This window comes from Apteryx rowi, unplaced genomic scaffold (genome assembly GCF_003343035.1).
Source record: "Apteryx rowi isolate R43461 unplaced genomic scaffold, aptRow1 scaffold_44, whole genome shotgun sequence".
Taxonomy (NCBI): domain Eukaryota; kingdom Metazoa; phylum Chordata; class Aves; order Apterygiformes; family Apterygidae; genus Apteryx; species Apteryx rowi.
This window is the reverse complement of record NW_020450694.1, coordinates 1,279,206-1,301,747: the sequence shown is the minus strand read 5'-3', so window position 1 is coordinate 1,301,747 and position 22,542 is coordinate 1,279,206. Positions and strand designations below refer to the sequence as shown.

Sequence of the window (22,542 nt, the reverse complement as noted above, 5' to 3'; positions counted from 1 at the left end):
CAGTTTATCCTGTTTAGCCTTCACAGCCATATAAATGATAGCAGAATTAAAGCTATGTCCTCTAAACACAGCTGGTCAACATTTTAAGTAGCAAAACTGTGTTGAAAACAAATGACAGCAAAAACAGGATTTATCTTTCCAGTTTCTGAATTTAAAAAGGTGGAATAATTCAAAAGATGTTTTCATTAAAAATTTTGCATTTTTTTGATCAATGTTAGTTTTCAGTTGTAGCTTTATTGTAAGCTAGAAATCTATGCAATTCATGTAGGATTTTGGAAGAATCTTTTGTACTGAACCTCTAAAACTCTGGGTGGATTTTAAAGCTGAAAAGTGTTCTCTTTAAAAAACATGAGTAAGTGGTAAAATCTATCCTTAACTTAGCTGGGTTGGTTTATTCTCTGATGTCAGCTCTGTGCTTATCTCAATCTTTCTTGAACAAATAACTTTTTATTTATCTGTAGTTGCACAATAATCTGTTTTGCAGGCTTTAAATGCCTGTGTCCTTAATGTCATTAATGTATTTCCTTGGGTCTTATGACTTCATTTTCCTCCCATTAGTGAATTCTGCAGCTGATTTCAAAATGGGAACAGAATCAGAACCCAGCTCCAGCTTAACAGCATTAAGTAAGTCTGAGTTTTTATTCATTTTTCTTTTGGTGAGTGATTTGAAAAGAGACCCTCATCCAATCCTGCCTAGACGCTATCTGAGGTTGGGTTAACCGGTTGCAACATCTGGGTTTTGCTGAAGTTAGTTGGTAACCACGAGACCTTGTCACCGGGAGGTTCAAAGGTTAATTGAAATCAGAGAAGCATAACCCGTTCGATTGTGCAGTTAATGACGCCCGGCTCCCTTCTCCTCCTGCCCCCTCCCAGGCCCAGCAGCGGCCGACGCTCGCGGGCGAGCGCGGGGCGAAGCCGCCGCCGGCCTGCTGTCATTCAGCCTGACGGTTGGGATATGTTTAACGGCTGAGTCACTGAAGCCGATAAAAAATGCCTGCRCTAGGGGAAAGGGGTATGTGTGTGCGAGGGGGAGTCAGTGACATCCCCATACATCATCCCCCAGCCGTAATGTTCCGAGTTTTCGCTGAAAGCTGGTAATGCCTGGAGATTTATGGCAGGTGTGCTTTGCTGAGTGCATAGCGTTGGGTGGGAGAATTGGGGACACGCTGATTGGGAGCCTGCACGACGAGTGGAGATTTCTGGCAGTGGCTTGCAAGGATGCTCTTTATGCTGCGGGAGTTCATATTGCGTTGAACGAGTAATATATTATGTTTAAAATATATAAATTTTCCCTTCTTCTCTCCCCAAACTGATATGAACAGTGAAATTTTGCTAATGAGTATTAAATACCAGAGGTTGATTGTGATGGTAACTTTGCCAGTGTTTCTGCAGTCAGCAGTTATGTGCTATTTACCTTATAGTAGCCAGACAAGCAAAGCAGATTTCAGAACTGAAGACACATTAATATACTAAAATCTGAATCTTGTAACCCTGTGCTGGACTTGGTGACAAAGTCTCCATGGGAATTGGCTTGGTTAAGCAGAAGGAGAAGTCTTCCCATTTGGGGTACTTTTGAAGTTCTGAGCTTGAAGATGGAAAATAACTTTGAGACATTTTATTTAGAGCTAGATGGACTATGGGCTTTTTAAAAACTTAGGCTCCCAGATAATCACTCTAAAAATCTCATGTCATATGTTTGTCCACATGACCTGGTCTAAAACCTAATCTTCTTGCAGTATAATATGAATATTAAGCATAGGCCTGCAGAATATCTCCCTCTCCTTTCTTCTCACAGCCTTCCTCTTCCAGCAAAAGCTTGGCTCTTACATGTATTCAAGTCATCCTGAAGAGAAGGCCTGTTCTTTTACTAATTTTTATTGTTGTGTATCTGTATTTTTGTCATTGTTGTGTCACTTGGGAAATGCAGTCTTGAATCAGGGCCCCACTGTCACGTGCTGTGCAAACCTGAGACCAAAAGACCCCTTTTCTTGAATATCTACCAACTAATTTTAATCTCTGCTATCTTTAATCTAGACTTAAGTGACTGTTCTCCTCCGCAGTACATCTGCCTGTGGGTAGAAACTCAGAGTATYGCAGCCTGCAACAAGATCCTTGTTCCAGTCACAAGAAAGTATATAATTCACATAAATGATTCTTACGAATAATTCTCCAGTGTCTTGTTACTCATCCCCCAGACATAACCATGTAGCAGTGCTAGTAGAAATTTTCTTCTGTAAACACAGTCGCATAAAAATGAAGCATCTTTGGGTTTTCTTGTTTCAAAAGGTCGAAAACAAAGCCCAAACTGTTGAAATCTTTTGTTAATGAAAACTGAAAGCTTGTCTGAATTTCATAACTCTTACTGGTTTCCAAAAAAACAAACAAAACTCCTAAAAATGCACTTATTTTACAGCCAAAAGCATTTTTTGTTTATTCCTTTGTTTAATTAAAAAATAATCAAAGTTATTTTATTTTACTGAAATTATCATTTTAAAGTGAGGCCATATTTTTGTGGAGCAACTAAAACTTCTGTGTATTCTTAGAGCTTCACAAAAGCCGCTCCTCTGCTGGGGCCACAACGTGTACACTTTACACAACCGTGGAAGGTGTTCTGTGGGTAATTTATGTGCCTGAGCCGTACGACTCCCACACACTACCGAGGAGGAGAAGCTAAATCAATCAGGAGAGATTTCCTGTGAACAGCCATATTACATCTACACCCGTTTGCTCTTGGCTGGTTGAGAAATGAAGCAATTTAAACCTGTTGGGTCATGCTGAAATGGGGGCCAAAAGCTTATCGATGTGCTGCACAGGCCTGAGCCTCGTTTCGTCTTCATTTCCAGAGGTTCGTCGACTGCAGCAGTTGCCCCTAGCCCAGCGGTTTCCCTGGTACACGCGCTGGCTCCGTTGCTGCTGCCCTGATGCCAGAGGTTGGGAAAACAACATTTTGATACAAATAGAGAGACTCTAGATAGGATTTTTTTTTTCCTGTCTGTGGAAGACTGTTGAGGAAAATGCAATTAGTCATTAGCTGTTATGTGGCTTTGAAGATAATCTTGAGAAATCCAAGTTTGCTGTGGAATACTAGGTGAAAAATCAAAAGTTTTTCGTTTGTCTAATGTTGCGTACAGTCTTAGAGATGTTCTGCCTGACCCTCGTGCCTTCAGCTTATTCCCGCATCTTTCTCAAAGCTGTGCCCTCCTCAGATGGACTGGGCAGCTGCATTCTTAGTTAAAAAAATAAAATAAAAGAGCACCCCGAGCATACCGAACATCCCCGTAGCGCTCTGACCTTGCAGAGGAGAGCACCTGAAAAGGCTCAGCTGCTGACACATGCTCGCAGGCAGAAGTAACGCACGGCGTGAGCTCGCTGTTGGGTTTCCTATTGCTTGTAGGTTCATATTAAACATGAAATTCCATATGGGCCTTTTAATGGTTGCTTGGAAATTGGATGTCTGTCACCCCAGAGGGATGTATTGGCATTCTGCACCTGATTGCATTTCTGCCTTCTCCCCCACAGGACAAGTCAAAGGTTACGGTTCAGAGGGGAGCGAGCTTGTCGACAGCAGGTTCTCTTCCAGCTGAGAGGAGGCTTTTTCTCTTTAATGGGCTGGCTAGCTTGTGCGTAGGTGTAGATGGTTGTTGGTGTGTATGAATTTAGGAACCTGAGCCAAAGTAAACGGACACAAACAGAAAAGTTGATACTGACTCCAAAATAAATTCTTCTGATCCTAAGCATGGTCAGAAGAATAAAGCAAAACAAGCAGAAATAAAGAAATAGTTCAGAGCTAGTCACAAATTTCCATCCAAGAAAAGGAAAAAGGGCTGTCAGATGAACTGTAAATATTCCTYGGAAAGCAAAGTTACCTTTTTAAATTTGAAAACTTCAGAAATTGAAATATTTTCATGCTTCAGATGTAATTCTGCTCTCTCCAGCCTGACGTTACGCAGTGCCGTTCCTCCCCGGTGAGGTGACGCGCGGTGCTGACGTACCCAAGCCCTCTGCGGTGGAGCCAGCTCACAACTGTAAGTGCCCCCATCGCGCTTTTCCATGCTGCGCTGGTGCACGTTCCTGAGCTAGCATCTCTGCCAAGCATTTTTGCTGTTCATATAGACATACAGGCTYTCCTAAAGTGAGTCTGTACCAGACTCCCCAAGTGTGGTGTAGTGATGCCCTGGACTCTGTTATTATATTAATTGCGCATTTTTAGTAGTTCTCGGCTATGAGGATTAGCAGTGCTGTCATCTCTATTTCACATTTGGGGAATTCAAGCCCAAGAGGCCAAGGCACAGATCTCCAGCACCTAACTCACCTAAGGGGCCTGAGCATTGCCTGCAGTAGCCAGGGTCACACGCGACAGTTTATAGCACAATCTGATATTGAATATTCCAAAATGTAGCCCAGTGGATGCTCTATAGTCCCTGGGATGCTCTTCCTTTCTGTGTCTGCAGTGATACTTAAACAGACTGGATGGGTGGGAGACTGGGTGCCAACATCTAGTATTGAATCTAAGCTGTTAAAGTATGAGTCTGCAAGTTACTTCAGTAAATCTACTCTCTTAGATTTAGTTGAGGAGATAAAAATCTGTCCTTGAATCTGGGTGACACGGTATGAAGCAACGATGACCAGATATCAGCAGTGTTTCTAGTTCCAAGTATTTAGAAATTATGAGTGAGGCTTTCCAAATCTTAGAAATAATGAAATAGGTTTTTGAAAAGAACATTGCAGGATATGTTTACTTATTTTCTGCTTTCTTGGCTTTTTGGGTGCAGCTGGTTTACTTGTGAAGTTTTTCACCAGAAATATATGTTTTCTAAGCTTCCTTTAGAAAATGAAACTCAGATTCTCACATATTCCTGTGTCCTAGGTCTGGACTTTAACAGCAAGACCAAACATTCTTGATAAATTTATATGTGCTAATAAGTGCAAATTCCTTGCTAAATTTCAAACCCCCCACGCTAAGCAAGGAGCATCAGAAGTCAAAAGTAGATTGAATCTGTGACTATTTCCATTTTAATTCTGCACTAGAGGTTGCACAAATTTAAAGTGAATGTGGATTATAGCCAAATTCTGTTACACTGGTTTCATTCATGATGACTTTGCTGCTATCAGCTAGCCAGTAATGTCTACTCCAGCCTTCAATCACGTGATCACTAAAAAATCAAGATACGTAAGAAATAATGACTGTAATCATCTGTTAGCTCAAGACTGGCATTGTTAACGTATGCATACAGCGATCCTCTTGGAGCTGGTTCTCATCTGGCCAGAGAAACTCCTATCACTGCCCTGTCCTGCACCCCATGGTGTCCTACTCTCCAAAACGTAAATGCAGACAGGGTTCAATCGGCAGTGCAGGCAGACTGCTGTAGCTCTACCGATGGCAAAACTTGGCTTAAGTTGACTTCAGCTGTAGTCATAAAACTTTGCAGATGCTGAAGATTTAGCTGCTCCTCAGGTATATAGGCTCTGCTGAGTTTGGTAGAATTTGCAGGAGTTTGCCTGTTCTGAGGCTCCACATCAGTGTTTTTAGGAAGGCTTTACAAAAATGCTTATTTCAATTGTTACCCCTAATTGAGATAATATTGCAGAAATTTGTGTGGCTTATTGCCCTGAGAGAGTGTGAACAGCTTTTTGGAAGCTTTCTGATATGAAATTTTCCAGGCCTTGTATTGTTCTTGCACACTAAGAGCACRGAGAGAATAAGCAATAAAATACCAGATGGATTTTCTTTGAAACATAATTACTGTCCAGGTGCAGACCCCACTTTTGATAGTCAAAGATTTCCATCATTTTAATAGGATTCTTTTAAGTCACGGTATCAGCGTCCCTTGACCTGAACTGTCAGTCAGCGTACTGCACATACAGTACTGGTGAAACAAGAAAGGAGTTTGCTTTTCAGTCCTCTTTGGCCACTGTCCTTTTTCTTGGGGCTGGTAATTGAGATGCCACTTGGTGTCCATTCTGGCAGTGACTTTCTGAAGCGGACACCTGGCCACGGGGAACTGTACTGAAACTCATTTGTTCTTTGCAAAAAGAGCCAAGCAAGAACATTTTTTGATTTTTTTTCTCTCTTTTCCTTGTGAGGGAACAGAGCAATAAAATAATAAAAAAGGCATAGCCAGTCTCACCTCCCATTCTGACATGTTGAGTGCCAAAATTCAGATCAAGTCTTTAGGGCGAAGTGAGAACGCAATGAAAACAGGGACTTTATTATAAAGGCAGGGCTGTGAACTTTCTAACTCTAGCAGTGCTCCCGGATGTGACTCTTCACACTGTACACAGCTGCTGAACGCTTCCAGGGACTGTGGGTGGTGGGTGAGGAAAGGGGAAGAGGTGGTTTAGCTATGCACAATATTTCCCATAAGAAATAAAGCAGTAGAGTCTCACCTCACTGCCTGTTTTTCCACATATATTGAGACGGGAATGTATTTATATAACCCTATTAAAAGGGAACACTCAGTAGCAAGCTTGGTCTTTAAATAGCTACTGTTCTGCATACTCCAGTCTCCAAACTCCTCAATTTCAACTCACACCCACTTACATTCTTTTGACATATTCCTCAGTTTTTTGTGACTTTGGGGTCAAATCCAAAACTTATTGAAAGCAGTGGAAAGACGCTCGCTGAATTCAGTGGAATTTGGATAATACCCGTAGAGCTCAGATACTGTGGTGATAAATGCAATAAATTATAGAGAAACGTTGCCCATGTTGGGTTAGCTCCACTTCTGAAACAAATGAAACTGCTGCTATTGGCTGCCACTGGAATAGGTTCTGGTCCTTTGGTGGTGGCATTTAAGCTTGGTGGTGTGCAACAGCACCTCTCAAAACGCTTTACAAAGCAGGGAAATATCTTTATCTCCCATTTACAGATGAGTAAACCAAGGCACAGAGCCATGCTTTAACCTGTGTGTCAGTCATGCAGTGCAACAGAGCTAGAATTAGACGCAGATACCAGCCCCTGGACCACCCAGCGGAAAAATAGAGACTATTAGCTGCTAGGAGTCTCAGAATCGCCCGGCACTGCAAAGTCCTGTTGATGCCAACAGGAGTGGAGGGCAACCAACATCCTCCCATAAATCTTGGAGCATTAATAAACTGACTAGTTCTTCAGAAGCATTTTGTTTTTACCACCAGGACTCATTATTTCATCTTTTTTTTTCCCCCCAGAATTCATATTTTCCCTTTGACTCCTGCTATTTCAGTTCCATTTAGCAAATACTTTCTTGTGTTTTTTTCCCCTGTGTCCCTCCAGCCACCTTAGTTTGCCTTTTTTTTGCCTCCTTCCCTTAAAAACTTTTTTCCTCATTCAGTGCACTAAGTGGATTTACGACCCATTTAGGCAGCTTACAGTGGCATTGCTTTTACAGTTCAGAGGCAGAAGGGCCATAAAAAGATTTACAGTTACAGCAAGAGTCGGTTGCATGGAAGCTCGAGATCCAAATTAGACAAAGGGAGCTGGGCTGTGTGAGTGGCCAGTAAAAGAAGCTTGGAAACAAAAACAAATGAAACTGCTGCTAGAGGAGGAGGTTGGGGTAGGGGGAGAGAAGGAGGAAAAGTTGCCTGTTAACTTCATGTTACTATTGCAACAGCTCTGTTAATTCTGTTATATAAAGCCCTTTTTCCTCCTTTTTTTCCTCTCTCTTGATGTTGTTGTTGGACAGATTTCCTCTGCAAACACAAATCTCAAACTGGAGAGCAGCAACTTCACACAGTAGTTGAGATTCCAAAGCAGATATTCCCAGGATGTTGGCAGCTGTTCTTGCTGCTGTCGCTGGGACTCCAGGATACAAACTCCAGAGGATAAAACCTAGTGGCTAAAGGAGTGGGACCAGTTAGGGCGAAGGACTTCAGGTTGCATTGCATGAGGTTAATCTGACACTTAAAAGAAGCTAGAGAATGGGAAAAGATTTTATCCTGTCCCCCACTAGAGTTTTCCTGCTGACTTCAAAAGGAACAAGACCAGGCTTGACCAAATCCATAACAAGCTGAGACAAAAGAGAGATTTGCCACTGACATTAAAGTAACATGTTTGGGCACATAAAGAGGGACGGGGCGGGAAGCTGCAGAAGGCTGGGGCTGAGCTTCTGTGAGACTCTCGGTCATATCCCGTATAGTCAGAGCTAATGGACACAGACCACTTGGAAAGAAATGTTTTCTTTATGAGCAGCCCAAATGGGTGCTGCGTTCGTTTGAGTCTAAAGGGGTGTTTAGCTGGATGGGTACAGATCATCACACCCGCTCAGCTACGGTCCATGCACCGTATAGTCTGTACCATGGCCCTGCACCTCAGCTAATAAGCCTTTTGGGGGATCTGAGCTTAACAGTTCAGGAACAGCACCATGCTAATGCAGGAACATGGCTTGAAACTGGCTTGGAGCAGTGGTGGCACAAGCACAAGACTGTCTGCACGTGTTCCCAGAGATGCGCTCTGTTTGTGGAAGTAATCATAAATAAGCTCTATACATAAGAAAGCCAATACTTTCCATTTCTGCCCTAAATGCCTGTTCTTTTTTTCAGATAATCGAAATGCACACCGTTGGTTTATTTTTCTTCTTGTAGACATTAATTTCTGCTGCTCCCATTATTATCCAACTTCCTGTTCAAAATATCGCTTTTAGTTTCAAATAGATACAGCAGTTTTCATTTCCTGATGTCCTTCACGTAGTGATGCTATCGGACCATCTTCTGGGTTCCGCTCAATTGATGTCCACATTTCAGAAGTGGCTGATGTGCCTATTAGTTGCCTCTTCTTAGCAGCTATTTGCTATAGGGTAGCAGCAGCACAGGAGCTTATATTTCCCAGTTTCTTGAATATGAGCTTCACTTCTGAAGCTGATGAAATCCTTGACCTTGCTGGGCCCCATGGACCTTGTTTCCATAGGGTCTTAGCTATCCTTTGCTTGCTATGCGCTCATAGCTCTCCAGCAAGATGAGCGTTACTGGTGGTGTAGAGGTCACTGGGATCCTTTGGATGAAAAAACACTCCCTAAAGATAGGCTTGTGCTTTGCTCCCACACGTTCTCACACGGATGTTAACATTCAGGTTATCTATAAGAGGAAAAAGCAATCACAACGTTGTTCCCTACATCCTTTATAGGAGCAGTTCTTCCTTCCTCAGAAGAAGAATCTCCTAATAAGAAGAGTGGTAATATTTTAGAAAGATTTGGCTAGCATTTGCTTTTTAAAGGCAGAAGCGGCCAGCCTCACAGAGAGAGGCTTCAGTCTAACTCAGAAATAAAATATCAGGCAGGCCCCTGTTAAAATCTAAAAGCTTATTGACGATGGCCAGATGGACATCTCTTACCCCTTTTCTCCCCTCTCCTCCCAGCGGCAACCCGTAGCTGCTGCCATCCCCTTGCAAACCTCAGGCACGCAAGCGCGGGGGTCTGGGTTTCCTTCGTACATACTTGCAGCATTGGGCTCCGCAGCTCTGCAGTGTTAGCTGCCCTGCCAGCTGGCTCCCTTTCTAATCGATGTTATATGTGGTGCCATATAAACCTCAAGTGAGCAGTCGTTCGGGACACTGATGGATTTCTGTGGCTACCACTGGAGATTTTCAACGGGACACTGAACTGTAACAAATTCTGCTGTGTCAGGGTTGTTCTCCTCGTCTCCTCCTTTTTTGCATTCCCTCCCTTGCGCTCTCCTTCTCTTTTGTCTCGTTCTCCTTTTCCCCTTTTTTTTTCAGTGCGAAGGGCCTTGAGCTTCTGGTAGTGACTTTGACTTACGAGAGAAAGCGTTGAAAAGGAGAAAAGACCATATTTTATGAGCGATGGTTAAAATGTATTCTTCAAGTACTTTTTTTCTTTTTCTAGTTGAATATAGTTGTGTGGACAATATAGCAATTTTCATGAAAAATTCTTACGGTGGTAAAATGTTTCACTTTTGAGGAGGAAAAAAATTGAGAATGAATACAGTCTTTCTGGAGACTTACCAGGCTTGTATTTCTGGTTGATTTTTCCTCTCATTCCCTCCTTTTGTTTTTTTCTTTTTTCTTCTAATATTTATACAAGAAACAAGTATTAAAAGAAAACCAGTCAAACAGTAAACTCAGAGCCTTCAGACATCTTTGTTTTGATTCTGTTCATTTTAAAAACCAAATCAGTGTTTTCAGTTTGAATCAATTTGGCAAAAACCTGAAAAACATTTTAGAAATATTTTGAAAAAGCGCCTACTATTGTAGAGTTTCTTTGCAGAAAAGAATATGCATTTCCTAGGGGGTGGACCAACCTTTTTCTTTCTCTATAAAGAAAATACAGAGAACTTAAAAGGCTTGATTTTAATGGTATCAATGGCATCAAAGCTCCTAGGTCAATACAGCTGGAATCCACTGCCAGGTCTAAGATCCTCAGAACAGGGAGGCTGTTTTTCTCTCTTCTTGAAATTATTTTATGTCTTTCCCCCTTCCCTTTTAATTCCCGTTTATCACCTCGTTCAGAACCGAACTGAACYGAGGGTGCATCCCTTATCTGCGGCCATGCTCAGGCCATCCAAGTGAGCTGAGTCTCAGAAATGACTTTTACTTAACCTGGGAGGCCCCACATCCCCTTTAAGCTGTTTTTGACTGTGTCTTCTAGTGTGTAATATGCTCCGTAAACAAATAACCTGTGTTTTTTTAACTGGGTCAATATGAGTTGAGTTGTACTTCAAGCACGGGACGTGGGGAGGAAGTGGTGGGACCAGCAGCAGAAGGGTAGACGGCGGCAGCCTCAGACCCAGAGCAGTGCAAGGAAGCAAAATATGGATTGCTGCCAGAACAAATGCAGAGCCTTTTGGGAAACCATTTCTAGGCCTTATGAAGAACTATGAGAACAAAGAGGTAAAGGAAGGTACAAATAATATCAGACCTCCAGGAGAGCCGTTCTCCATGGGCAGGTAGCTCTGAGAAGRCTTTGCCCAGCATTGCCGTTGCGCTCCATGTTATCGCACCTTCAGTAAGGTTGTCTGCAGACACTGAGCTCAGAGCCTCTGGACTGAAAAGATCATGARGTGTTACCAAAATGAGTTAAAAAAAAAAAAGTGTATTAACTTGAAAACAGCAGCAATTTTGAACATCTCCGTATGTGGTCTAACTTTGGGGGCTGGAGTAAGGATCCTCAAAGGCATTTATGTGGCTAGAAATCTGAGAGGCCAAGTCACAGCACAGTGTTGTGCAAAAGAACGTAACTTTTGTGAAAATTGCTTTGCATGTTTTCTCCCCAGTTGATCTGTATGAGTATTATGGCCCTCTGGCTTGTTTATTGAATTTTACCTTTTGGATTTAAATCATCACTAAAACTCACTGTTAGGGAAAAAAAAAGAAATACATCTCAGCCTCTGCTTACTCAAAACTGAATAAAAAAAGGTCATATTTTCACTTCTTGATTTCTCTAAGATTTTGAGTGTAATAAGTCCCTTTTTTATTCCAGAAATTACTATGTTCAATGTTGTTTTGGAATAGCTATTAGTAAACTGCAGTTTCAAAACCTGCAGGCGGCACCCAAGAGCACGAAATATGACTTCTCTAAGCTTTCTATTTTTATCAGCCAGATTCTGATCTCAGACACCTTATGAAACTTTGCTGGCTGATAAAGATAAGATCAGAGTCTGGTCCCACATTTCAGTAAAATGAGGCTTCAGTGATTTCCAGCTGAAAAAAAAGTCCCTCACAGCTTCTTTGTCCCTTGAGGTGACGGCTTCATTTTGCTSTTCAGCGGTCCATAGAAGACTCCTTGGGTGCTGGTTTTAGGAGTGGGTATGGTAATAGAGACCACTGGTAATGAGCTGGGGAACTAGAGAGTCTCACCCCCATTGTCAGGAGCAAGGGAAATAGTGCATGAACACACTGAAGCAAAACGTGCAGTTACAGGGATGTGATGGCAATACAGTAGATAGGTTATCCTGCCAAAACACTGTCTAAGTAGCCATTAATGGACCTCTGAGTTTTGTTAAATAATTAATGTGCCTGTTGTATTTTTTACTTATAGATCTTTCAAGGAATTTCATTTCTATTCCTTTGCATTTAGTTTCTGTTCTCTGAAATGCTGCTTTTGAGCCTGTCTTCTCAAGGATTTAGAGACATTGTCTGTTAAGCAATTTTCTAATAGCAGCTCATGTCTGTTGTGGCCAGAAACTTCTCCATGTGGCCCCAAGTATATAACAAAATAGATACCTCTCTGTTTTCTCATTATACAGTTAGGGAACTGAGGCATAGCCGGCCGAAGGGGATTTGCCAAGGGCAAACAGTAGGTCTATATACTAAGCAAGAACAGGTCTGCTGTCTGTAGGACTTTGTCTTCTCCTTCAACCAACACAAGAAAAATTTTAGTAGAGCTTTAAAAATTAGTAAATGATCTCTGAATCCTAGCATCCAAGGAGTTCTGAGTAACACTTTTTTGTCCATCTCCACCTGTGAAAAAAAGCTGTTCTCATTGTTATTGTTCCTACCCAAAATACCTGAAAATCTCTCAGGCTTTCTGGTCTGGGTTTGCAAACTCCTGTGATGCAGAAATCTTATACAAACGATGGAGTGCTGAAGTACTGACAAAAACCACCTCCCAGAACTTAATTGGTCCTTCCCTAATTATTCCTTGCTATCTCCATCACTGGGCTGACAGGCCTAGATGCCTGGAAAAGGCTCTGTTCCTAGTTTCTCCCAAAGCCTGTACACCTGGGGATTTTTGCCACCTTCCTCCAAAACACTCACCACGAGTGTGAGAAGGACATTGGATGCAACACAGCAACTCGTATTCTTATCTTCTTATCACCAGTTATTTTCCTTGAGTGCTAAATGACCACTTTGGCTTTAGCTTGTTCTTCTCACGGGGAAGAAAGCAATATAATCATAGTATTAGTGGCTAGATCAAACGTTTCCCAGAGACTGGGGAGTACGCAGAGCCGAGTTTTTGGTTTGGCCTTTGCCGAATGTGGGGGATATTCACTGACTTCAGTTATGGCTCTGGATGTGGCTCCAGACAGCCCTTGCGGACAGGACCCAACGGTGGGTGCTGTTCTCTGCTCTTCTGCAAGTAGCAGGTACATCACATCCTGGGGTGAGAGCTTAGCTCCAAATGGCAGTCACTTCTCTAAAACAACCCAAATCTTTCATTACATCCGCTTAGAACAAGGTGTTTCTCCTCTTCTGAAGCACAAAGGAAGGAAATGTATCTTCAGGAAATGTTTATTTTACCAGCAGATTGTCCGAAGCAAGGTTCGACAATACCCGGAAAAAAATCCCCACAAAAATTAATATAAAAACAGGAGGGGTTGGAAGAAAAAAATGTGCGACTTTTATGAGCTAGAGAAAATAAAATGTTCAGAAATGTTCTCCCTGGTGCCGGTGGCTAAGAGTACGGCCATGGGGCTGGGGTTCCCCAGCTGGTGTGCGCCCTGGGGACGCTGCCGGCCTGCAAGGTGGTGAGCTGGGAGGCAGGATCCCCTCTCCTGGCCCCCTCTCTTAACTATGTCTTAAAGCAGCCTTTAAAAAACAGAGCAGGTGAGACACTTAGCAGTATAAATGTTTGCATACAAGAGGGAGAGATGCTGCATAACACCTAACCCAAAGAGGTAACTTAAACCCCCAAACCTGTAGCAAGCCTCCCTCCTGCAGCCCCTGGAGATGTGTTAAACATATTTCTTCTGAATATTGCGGCTCTACTTCCACTCCTTGTTTTTTCCCACCCTTATTTTTTTTCCTAGGCTAGGGGAGCTGTAGAAGAAAGCCTTTCACATCCTTCTGGATGGCAGCTGCTATCTGTAAATGAAACCTAAGAGGTTTAATGCCTTGCTTAAGAGCGGAGGAGTTAAAATGAAAATAAAAGAAATATTTAATTTTGTTCTCTAAAACAGAGCTCTGCCCAGTCCCCTCCTCCCACGTACGCACCATCGACACCCCACCACAGCAAACAAAACCCTCGGTTATTGCATAAGCCGACCCAGCATGTCCCTGCAGTTTGCCGCAGACCTATAACCTCCTGCTCCTTCAGGCTGGCTCCAGCATGCTACAGCGCGAGTCTGCGTTGACTCAAATAAGCATGGAGAGAGGCTTCCACAGAAACCTCTAAATGGGTTTTAATGTCTCCCCACCGTAGGATTCCCGGAATTAATTTGCGTCTGGCTTTTGAAATCGGGGACGCTGTGCTAAAGAAGATGGATGCCCCTAAGAAATATTGAAAAGAATGAAGGGATGGCAGTGGTGGTTTATTTAGTAAGCCTGGCCATGGGCTGCAGAGTAGTAAGTGTGGTTGGTTGATTGAGATCAGATTTTTTTTTCCAGTGGCAACGCCCGTATAGTTTATTTATTTATTTTTCCCCTTTCACTTCAAGGCACCTAACGAAAACGCAGTATTTTCTAAATCTCTGTGATTATAAATCTAGAAGGACAGCATTCTTGGTTGCCTCAGAGGCCAGGAGCCTCTACCCACAGGAGATGTACAGGAGAAGCAGCCAGCAAGCTTGCTTTGTTATTACATAGCATTGCAGGGACTGGTTTTGGCTCGCGTTGCATGGGGGACCGCCGACTGCATGGAGCATCTCCATTTACTGGTTCYTCTGTGTGCAGGGCAGCCGAGACTGTATCGCTCACGCTCACTGCATACAGCTGCTGGAGAGGGAAGGCTGGCATGTCTGCCCTGCAAAAGCCACAGCTTTGCGTCGGCCGTTTCCCCTGTCCTTCTGGTGGGCTGTGGCCCAGCGTGGTTAGAGCTGCTTCATGCAACCTTGCAAAGCTGGCATGAGAYTCGGTGCTGGTTCAGCTCCTTTCTCCCTTTTCACTGCTGCATCTTGTGCCAGCAGAATGGCTCCAGGAACTGCAGGAAGMCTAGCGACCCTTACTTTCTCTTGCAGGGCAGCAGCAGCCGATGAGACTATCAGAGACCCCCTGAGATTTGGACAGCAAACGTAGATTATTGCTTCGGGATGAGTCAGAATACACTGCAAGGTTAGGAAGTGTTCTTCTGAAGTTTAGTAGTTGAGCTTTAAAAGCAGAGGATTTAGTTTACATTTTTTTATGGGCCACAAGATCAGCTCTGGAATTAGAGATGGGTTTAGCTGTAGAGCCATCTCTGAGCTTTGAAGGAAAAAAAATAAATCAGGGATGTTTGATTCCAGTGCTTTGCTTCATGCTCTCGCTGCCCTGGGAATGGAGGGAGGGCTGTCTGTGGCACGGTGAGGGCAGCCCCACAAGATCTCTGATCGTTCCCTCCCCTTCCTATCATTCACCTCCTCCTCAGCCCTACCAGAGTCAAATATAAACTTTCTTAAAATGAACACAAGATTCATTCCACTTGACCAAGTCTGACTTCCCAGAAAATAAACAGCTACAGCCAAGCCAGCCAGCCCCCTCTCTTCCTGTGCTGCCAGCCTCCAGAGAGGTGATAAATGGATCAAGAGCAATTCTGAGCCTTTTGCAATAGAGAAGTATGTGCTAAGGAGAGGGATCTAACCTAAGGGACTTGCTGGAGTCCACTGTTAAATAGCAATATTGCTAAGTGCCTTAATTTTCACAGGGAAGTTCTAATATCTTTTTTTAGCCTCAGTTGTGTCCTGGATAACCGATTTCCCTTCTGTTTCCCGGCCCTCATAATGCATCAAAAGGGTTTAGGTCAGTAGCACTTACTGTCGTAAGAAGAGAGCATTTCAGGCCTCAGCGCTTAAACTAATTTGAACTGTGCAATGGTTGATTCGCTATTTTGACCACTTTTTCTGTTGCCCTTTGTCCGTCTTCTGTGCAGTGTTGCTCTTACTTAGAGAAAAAAAAAACACACGGTCTTTCTCTAGCACATAGTCAAAGACTGACAAAAAATGACAGAGCACAACGTGCTGAATGGTTTTCCAACCCAATTTTGCCTTCACAGTGGATTAACCAGACACCTGGAATAGATACTCGTTCGTTTCTGCTACGCRGTGGTCACCTAGTGCCACGTTGGCTGGGACGTGCTCATGGCGTCCCAGCAGGACGAACGTGCGGAAGCTCTGGGCACCATTTTCCAGGGCAGCTCTCCAGGAGCTGGGTGCTCCCTGGCCGTATCTCATAGCACGCTCGCAGCAGGGAAGCTTGCTTGTGCAGCTGCCCTAAAACCGCAGGACCAGCCATGGCCTTTTGGACTCTACTTAAGTCCACRCTTTTCTTAGATTCTCAACCCCGTGGGTGCTCCCTGTTCACCGCTGAATTCCTTGGGCGCTTGTTCTGGGAGCAGCGTACATTCAGATGTTGCTGAAGATGGTACTGAAATAATTGATTCTTAAATAGCATGAGAATGAAACGAGCGTAGACAAAATAATAAATACACCTGTATAGAACTGACTCCTTTTCCTCRCTAAGTGGTAGATGTTTTGGGACTTAGGTCAGAGTTATCTGATATGTCCCAGATTCCCTTTTCCTGTACTCTTCACTTACTTATGATGTTTATCTGCCTTTTCTTTCCCAGGACAGGTATCTTTGATCTTGGCTGCTCTCACTGTTAAACAGTGGAACGGTAAAACAGTTAGCCTCTCTTTCAGTGTAAGCCTGAGCTTCTGATCCGCTCTAATCCCCAAACATCCTGTCCGATTGTGTGAAGCTGTCAACTTTCTTCATCCTACTAGCAATACCTGGAGCTTTTTTCTTTCTTTCTTTCCTTTTTTTCTTTTTTTTTTTAAGTGAGAGCCTTTGTACTGCACCAGACCTGCTCTCTACAGAAAAAAATCTTGAACCAAGACAGCTAAAATGTTCTCTTCTGATGGCTAATTGCAGTAAGTAATAGTAGTCGTAGAATGCTGAACCCAAACACCTTCCTCTGGGAGTCTTCCCACTTTACATAGGCTGATATTCACAGACGGTCTTAATGAAGACAAATGTAGTCAATGAAGATTTGCTAGCACTTCTGTAAATTGAGTATGTGCTACTAATGATGAAATTAAAAGTTCTAAAAAATGACAAAAAAAATATTTTTATGTTAGGTTTCAATTTGCTGCTATTTTCTGCTATCTGCTATTTTCAACTATAAGCATTATCTATTCAAGCCAGAATAGATTAAAACTAATTGTTAGGCCCTTATGTTTTTCCTTCTTACTGTTTTATCTCCTAAGCAACTTTATTTGGTAAAAGACAAATAATCTGAATTCCTAAAGTCAGAAACAAGGAGTGGGAGTCCGGGAAACTGGCTGCTGATCTACTGCACTTTTTGCAACTGTGGTTATGGTTAGAAACTCTAAATATGGCACTGTGTTACTGTACACACTGCAACTGCACCCTGTGTGTCAATGTCTGAGTCACAGCAGTTTAATTTACTGACAAAAACATGTTTTACTACTCTCAGCTGTGAGAAGTCAATAGAGCTAGGAGTGAATGAGCTGAGCTCACTGTGTCGAATGTTACCAACCAAGTGACCGGGCTCGGTGCGTGTCCAGGGCTTGCTGCTGATGTGAGTGATGTAAGAAGCTGAAGGGGCATGTTTTGACAGGCAGACGTTGAGCCTAGAGGCGTTTGAGCAGGGGGGAGCGGTTTGTTCGCAAGGTTTGTGTCGGACAACGACGTGAGCAGGTGGGTTTCCTCCCCGGCACCCCCGGAGAGTAGGGGCACAGCTGTCGGCAGGGCCGTCCGGAGAACTGCACGGGCCCCGCGGCGCTCGAACCGATTCCCCTTTCGTAAAAACGCGTGAAAAGTTTTACTTCCATCACGACGCAGAACAAAAGCGTGTTTCTGGGCCTTGATGCTGGGAAACGGAATTATCCTCCTCTGGTTCTCTCTCCTCCTGAAGCAGTTCACATTCTTTTTCATCAGGAAATGAACTGGCAAAGCCCTTTTTTTTTTGACTTCTAAACTGAACTGATGTGATCTGAAAGTTACTGGCAGAGACTAAATTATGGGGCCAGTATAAAGTTTCCCTTCTAACAGATCCTCTCCCCCCCCYTTTTATCTTTAAATAATACGTATCCACAAAGGAGACCAGCTGGCATTCCCATACCGTACACATTCATCCTAACCTTTACTATTGCCTGACTCACRCAGCATGCAYCTGAGAGAGTTATTAATGGAAAGTWATAAATAAATTTGGTTTAATATGTGGTAAATAGGAGGTATCTTTTGTTTGTGCTTGAATTTGTATTTCAAATGTCTGTTTGTACTATTTATATTAATGTATTTCATGGGCTGCTTAATAATAGTAGCAATTAAGATAATAACAATAAATACTAATAATACTGAGTTCTTCTGCTTTTCATCAAAGGAGGTTAAGACTCAGGGGTATACCTCTGGGGCTGGTATAATGTAGATCTGATCTACTCCTGCTATTTCTTTTTGTGGAAAGTTAGGAGTATCACGCAAAGATCAGATCGCCTGTATTTTGGCCTCTGGAATGTCTCTCAGGCATTATAAATGCCAGTGAAAAACATAAAATTGGAAGGAAAACAAACACCAGGACATTGAAAAATGTAACCACAAATACTGACCTATTTTTTTTTCTGATTTAGCAGAATGCTATTAATATTATAATTAAAGCTATTTTGCAGCCTGGGGGCTTGAGCACCTGGCTCTTATTAAAGGTAGATCCATAGCATGTGGTGAAAGAAGAGGACAAGAAGGGAGATGACCCAAGCGAGAACACAAGAGGGCACAGTAGCACCTGTGGTGCACTTTTTGTTCAATGGCTTTTTGAAATGTTGGCTCTATAGAGGTCTTTTAGCTTTGCAGAAATGAAGGCAGGGCAAATTTAGGCCTATGTATGCATGACAAAAGAAGTAATGTGCATTTTAAGAAAGTTGCTGTATAGCAGCTAAAATTACGGTAAGTGTGTTGATTAGTTGGAATGGTAAAACCATAATTTTGTTGACTTAGAGTGGATTGTCTACTAGAATTATTTTTGGTTAATAATGAGATTCAGAGATGAGATGTGATGACTATATCATCCAAGGGTAATATGATAGTAAGTCCCATTATAAGTTTGACAGAATGAATTTGGGGAGTCAGTAAGATTGGTACYCCAGTGTGTTGCCCAATAAGGTCGAAAAAGTACGTTCAGCAGTGGCTTTCTGCAGCTTTCTTGATCTATTCCACTATTATTCTACCCTATCATACTAATGGAAACTATCTAATTTCAGAAGCAAAGGATATTAATGCTGCTTTTCAATTTTTGTTTAAGGAAGACTGTATTTCTGCAATGACTTTTTATATGGTGGATCAGAAAAGGCCCAAGCAAAAGTAACTCAGGTTACTTGAACCCTAAGCAACCTCACCCTAATGGACTCTGCTGAACTGAGTGGTCATTGGTGAAAATGCAGTATTCTTCTGAGAGAGTTAGTGCTGTAAATAGATATCTGGAAAAGAGTAACACAGAAATAAGATCATATCCTAGTTCTTTAGTTGAAGTTCAAAGACCACATTCTTGCATAGACATTTCATTCAGGATGCTTGCTAGGGAAGCGAATGATCTCCTTGTACCGTGAGCACTTGCCTCTGCTGGGTTTTGATGAGGAGAAATGGGGTCAGAACAGCTGCAAGTGGAACAAGTCCAGTAAAGGTTTACAAACAGTGTCTTTTGGATTTGGCTGGTCACCGTTTCTGACTTTTGCAGGAGGTTGCCGACTGGGCCTTTACTAAGGGAATTGTGGTTGAAACCTCACAGTACTGTAATCCATGGCCTATATTTACTTCACAATTAAAGAATGAACAACAACCTCCTTTTTTTGCAAAGAACATCTCATCCTTGGGTCTCCAGTTCCTACTATTTGTAAGGCAGAATTTCCCTCCCATCCAAAGCAGCCTCCAGTGGTTTCATAGCCTCCCTGAAGTCAGTCTGTCATTGTATACGGGGATCAGAAAGGAAGATGTGATACTATGCTGCATGCAAAAAAGTGAAGAAACAAGATCATTAACATCTTAATATCCTGTCCTGACATCTCACAAATTATTTTAGACTTCATAGCCAATGTAAACAGGTTTGTTTTCAGCTCCCCTAATTGCCTGCTAATTGAGAGCAGATGCAGGCCTTAACTTTCTGCAGATAAAGAAGAGCCTCTTCTCTAGGGTTTAGCATCTATCATGAGGTCTCTGATGTATGCCTGCAAGCTTCCCTGGTTAGTGATGCCGAGGCAGAGAGGGATTGCACCGGCTCCTCTTGAATCACGCCTGAAACCTCAGCGAGACAGAAGGGAAGACAGAGCTGTGGGACTCATCAGTAACATCATCATCATTATTGTTTCATTTCGTACTCCAGCGCACTTTCTGCAGCAGTGTAGGCTTCCCTTTCGGGGGGCTGGGCGTGGGGAGGGGGAGTTCTCCGAATTATAGATGGGTTTCTCATTATGATAGAAATCACTGGGTTTATGAAAAATGCATTGCTGTCATATTCCATTATCTACTTCCTCCCATGCTGCAATTCTGTAGCTTGCAAGTCATTAGATTCTTTTTCAGAGTTCCTTTGAAATAATCTTTTCAAAAAACACTATTCGTTGGGTTTGACCCTGGAGAGATACTGTCTGTTACTAAAGCTCTCTCTTAGTTCTGTGAGGGAGACCTGTAACAACAAGATAAGTGCATGTATATTCCAAGTAATGTCTGGAGTTTGCTCCCTCCCATTAAATGCAATAGGAGCTCACAGTACAAATGCTGGAATTTTGCTTTGTAAATGTAGGAGAAAATTTAGTTTAGAAATCTAGGTAAATTTGCATTTGGTAGTGATTTAATGTTCCATGGTCTGTTTTAGTTCCAACTTAAATATTACATTAGAACCAGCAATAAAAAAAAATGAAAAAGCGTGCTAACTGCTGGGTTCAGAAAGAGTGGAGATGATTTTGTTCTTGCTGTCAGTGTAGCAGTGAGCTGCCTTTTACTTTCTCCTCTTCGTTTAGCAAGTCAGCAGCGGTAGTTAAATGATAGCCCTCCAGTCTTTCTTCAGGACTGTTTCTGTAAATGAAAGCAGTAACTTCACATCCTTGTGTTTTTCATATCCCTTACAAGGTGCTTGTGAATTTTAAAATTTTTGCGTCTGTTTGCAAAAAAGGTGTTCTTTGGTGGGCACTGGTAATTCTTCTCTGTAAGAAATGCCCTTTGTGCAGGGAGGCTGCATGGTTTCATACCGCTGGGTTCAGAAGATCATAAAACGATATTAAAAAAAAACAAAGAGTTCGGTGGTTTGCGAATGATAAATGGGTAGAAAAAAAGAAGGAAGAATTCCCATCTAACCCATGTCATTCAGAAATACGTAAAGCAGCTGGCATCTGGGTTATTAAATACTGTTCAGTCTCAGAACCGCAAAACCCTCAACGTTTCGCTGCGATTTCTCCACGAAGCCCCATCCCGCAGCAGAGCCCTTGTTGCCTCGCGGGCCAGCCCGAGGCCCRCGGCGAGCGCCCTCGCCCCTGCCGACATGATCGCTCTCTGGAAGGTTGCCAGAAGCCTTGCAGAAGAAAGTTCTGCTGGAGTGGTGATGCAAGCAGTTTAATAGGAGGGCAGGGGGGCTCGAAGTCAGTAGCACAAGGCATAACAGACTAAAGCAGCGGTCCATTAAATCAGCGCACTGGGGCCTAGGCATTTACAGTCACACAGTCAGATGTTTCCAGTAATTATTTCCCCATAGCATTTTTATTAGGTGCTCCATAAATAATATTCACTGCTATGCTCCTCTCGTGGTCTTTTTTTAAAAAGAGAACGAGGAGAAAGAGAGAGAAAGTGAATTAGCTTTGCCTTCAACTCGATTTTGAGGTAATACTGCCTTTCAATCATACTGAAGCAGCTCTGAGCTCGGAAAATACTAGCAAATTAGTTCCTCGTAGACCGAACATCGTTCCCTGTAACCGTAACTAGACAGACTTAACACACGGCAAGTTTCTATTTCAGATTTAGATTTGTCTCCTTGTCATGGAAATTTTTCTGGACAATTGAAACGAATCAGGAGCCTCCAGCTCCACGGCGCCTGCGTGGAGCTGTGCCAGGCGTTCCATCGCCAGGACGCGGCTGCGGCAGGCAGCCCGGAGACCGGGAAGAGGTGGAAGTCCCTATCTGGAAACGTGCCCCGTCTCAAGGCTGGTTCCTCATTTTCAGAAGCAAACTTTGCTCCACTTTGCTGCTGCAGGATCAGGCCCATTAGAGATCACCTACAGCCCAAGGATGGGCGGGAAAGAACATGCTGGGATTGGAGTGGGACTTTTTTTTCCCTGTATGCCCTTTGTTTAGCATTAACTTTCATTTTCTTGTATAATTTACGTAGTTCAAACCCAGGGTCATTGCATCAACAGCCAACACCCGTCCTCTCCTCTCTGAGAGACCTTCCCAAACCTCGACGCTGTCGCTGTGTGATCTGGCCTCAACATGCAGCACCTATTGAACCAGGCTGGCTTTTTGACAGAGGCTATTGGGCAAAGGCTTTTTCCAGAAAATATCACCCTGTTGCCTGAGTTATAGTATTAGTGTTAAGCAGTACAGCCTCTTTCCTGGCATTAGGACCTTGCGTTTTGCAAAGGGAGGTTTACTCTAGTATTTGATTTTCAACATTAATTTTCTAGCCAGAGTAAGACTTCCCAAATGAACTCAAGGATTAGGGGGCTTTTTTTCGTATTGCACTGCAATTCTGTGGCCAACCCCAAGCA

General features: G+C 42.9%; 1 protein-coding gene across 1 annotated transcript in view; it reads left to right on the top strand.

Moving 5' to 3' along the window:
- LOC112971387 overlaps positions 1 to 22,542 on the top strand; it is a 118,199-nt gene that overhangs the window by 60,852 nt on the left and 34,805 nt on the right. The window contains exon 4 of the mRNA XM_026076773.1: positions 559 to 624. Coding sequence (XP_025932558.1) covers positions 559 to 624 — 66 coding nt within the window. The remainder of the gene's footprint in view (positions 1 to 558; positions 625 to 22,542) is intronic.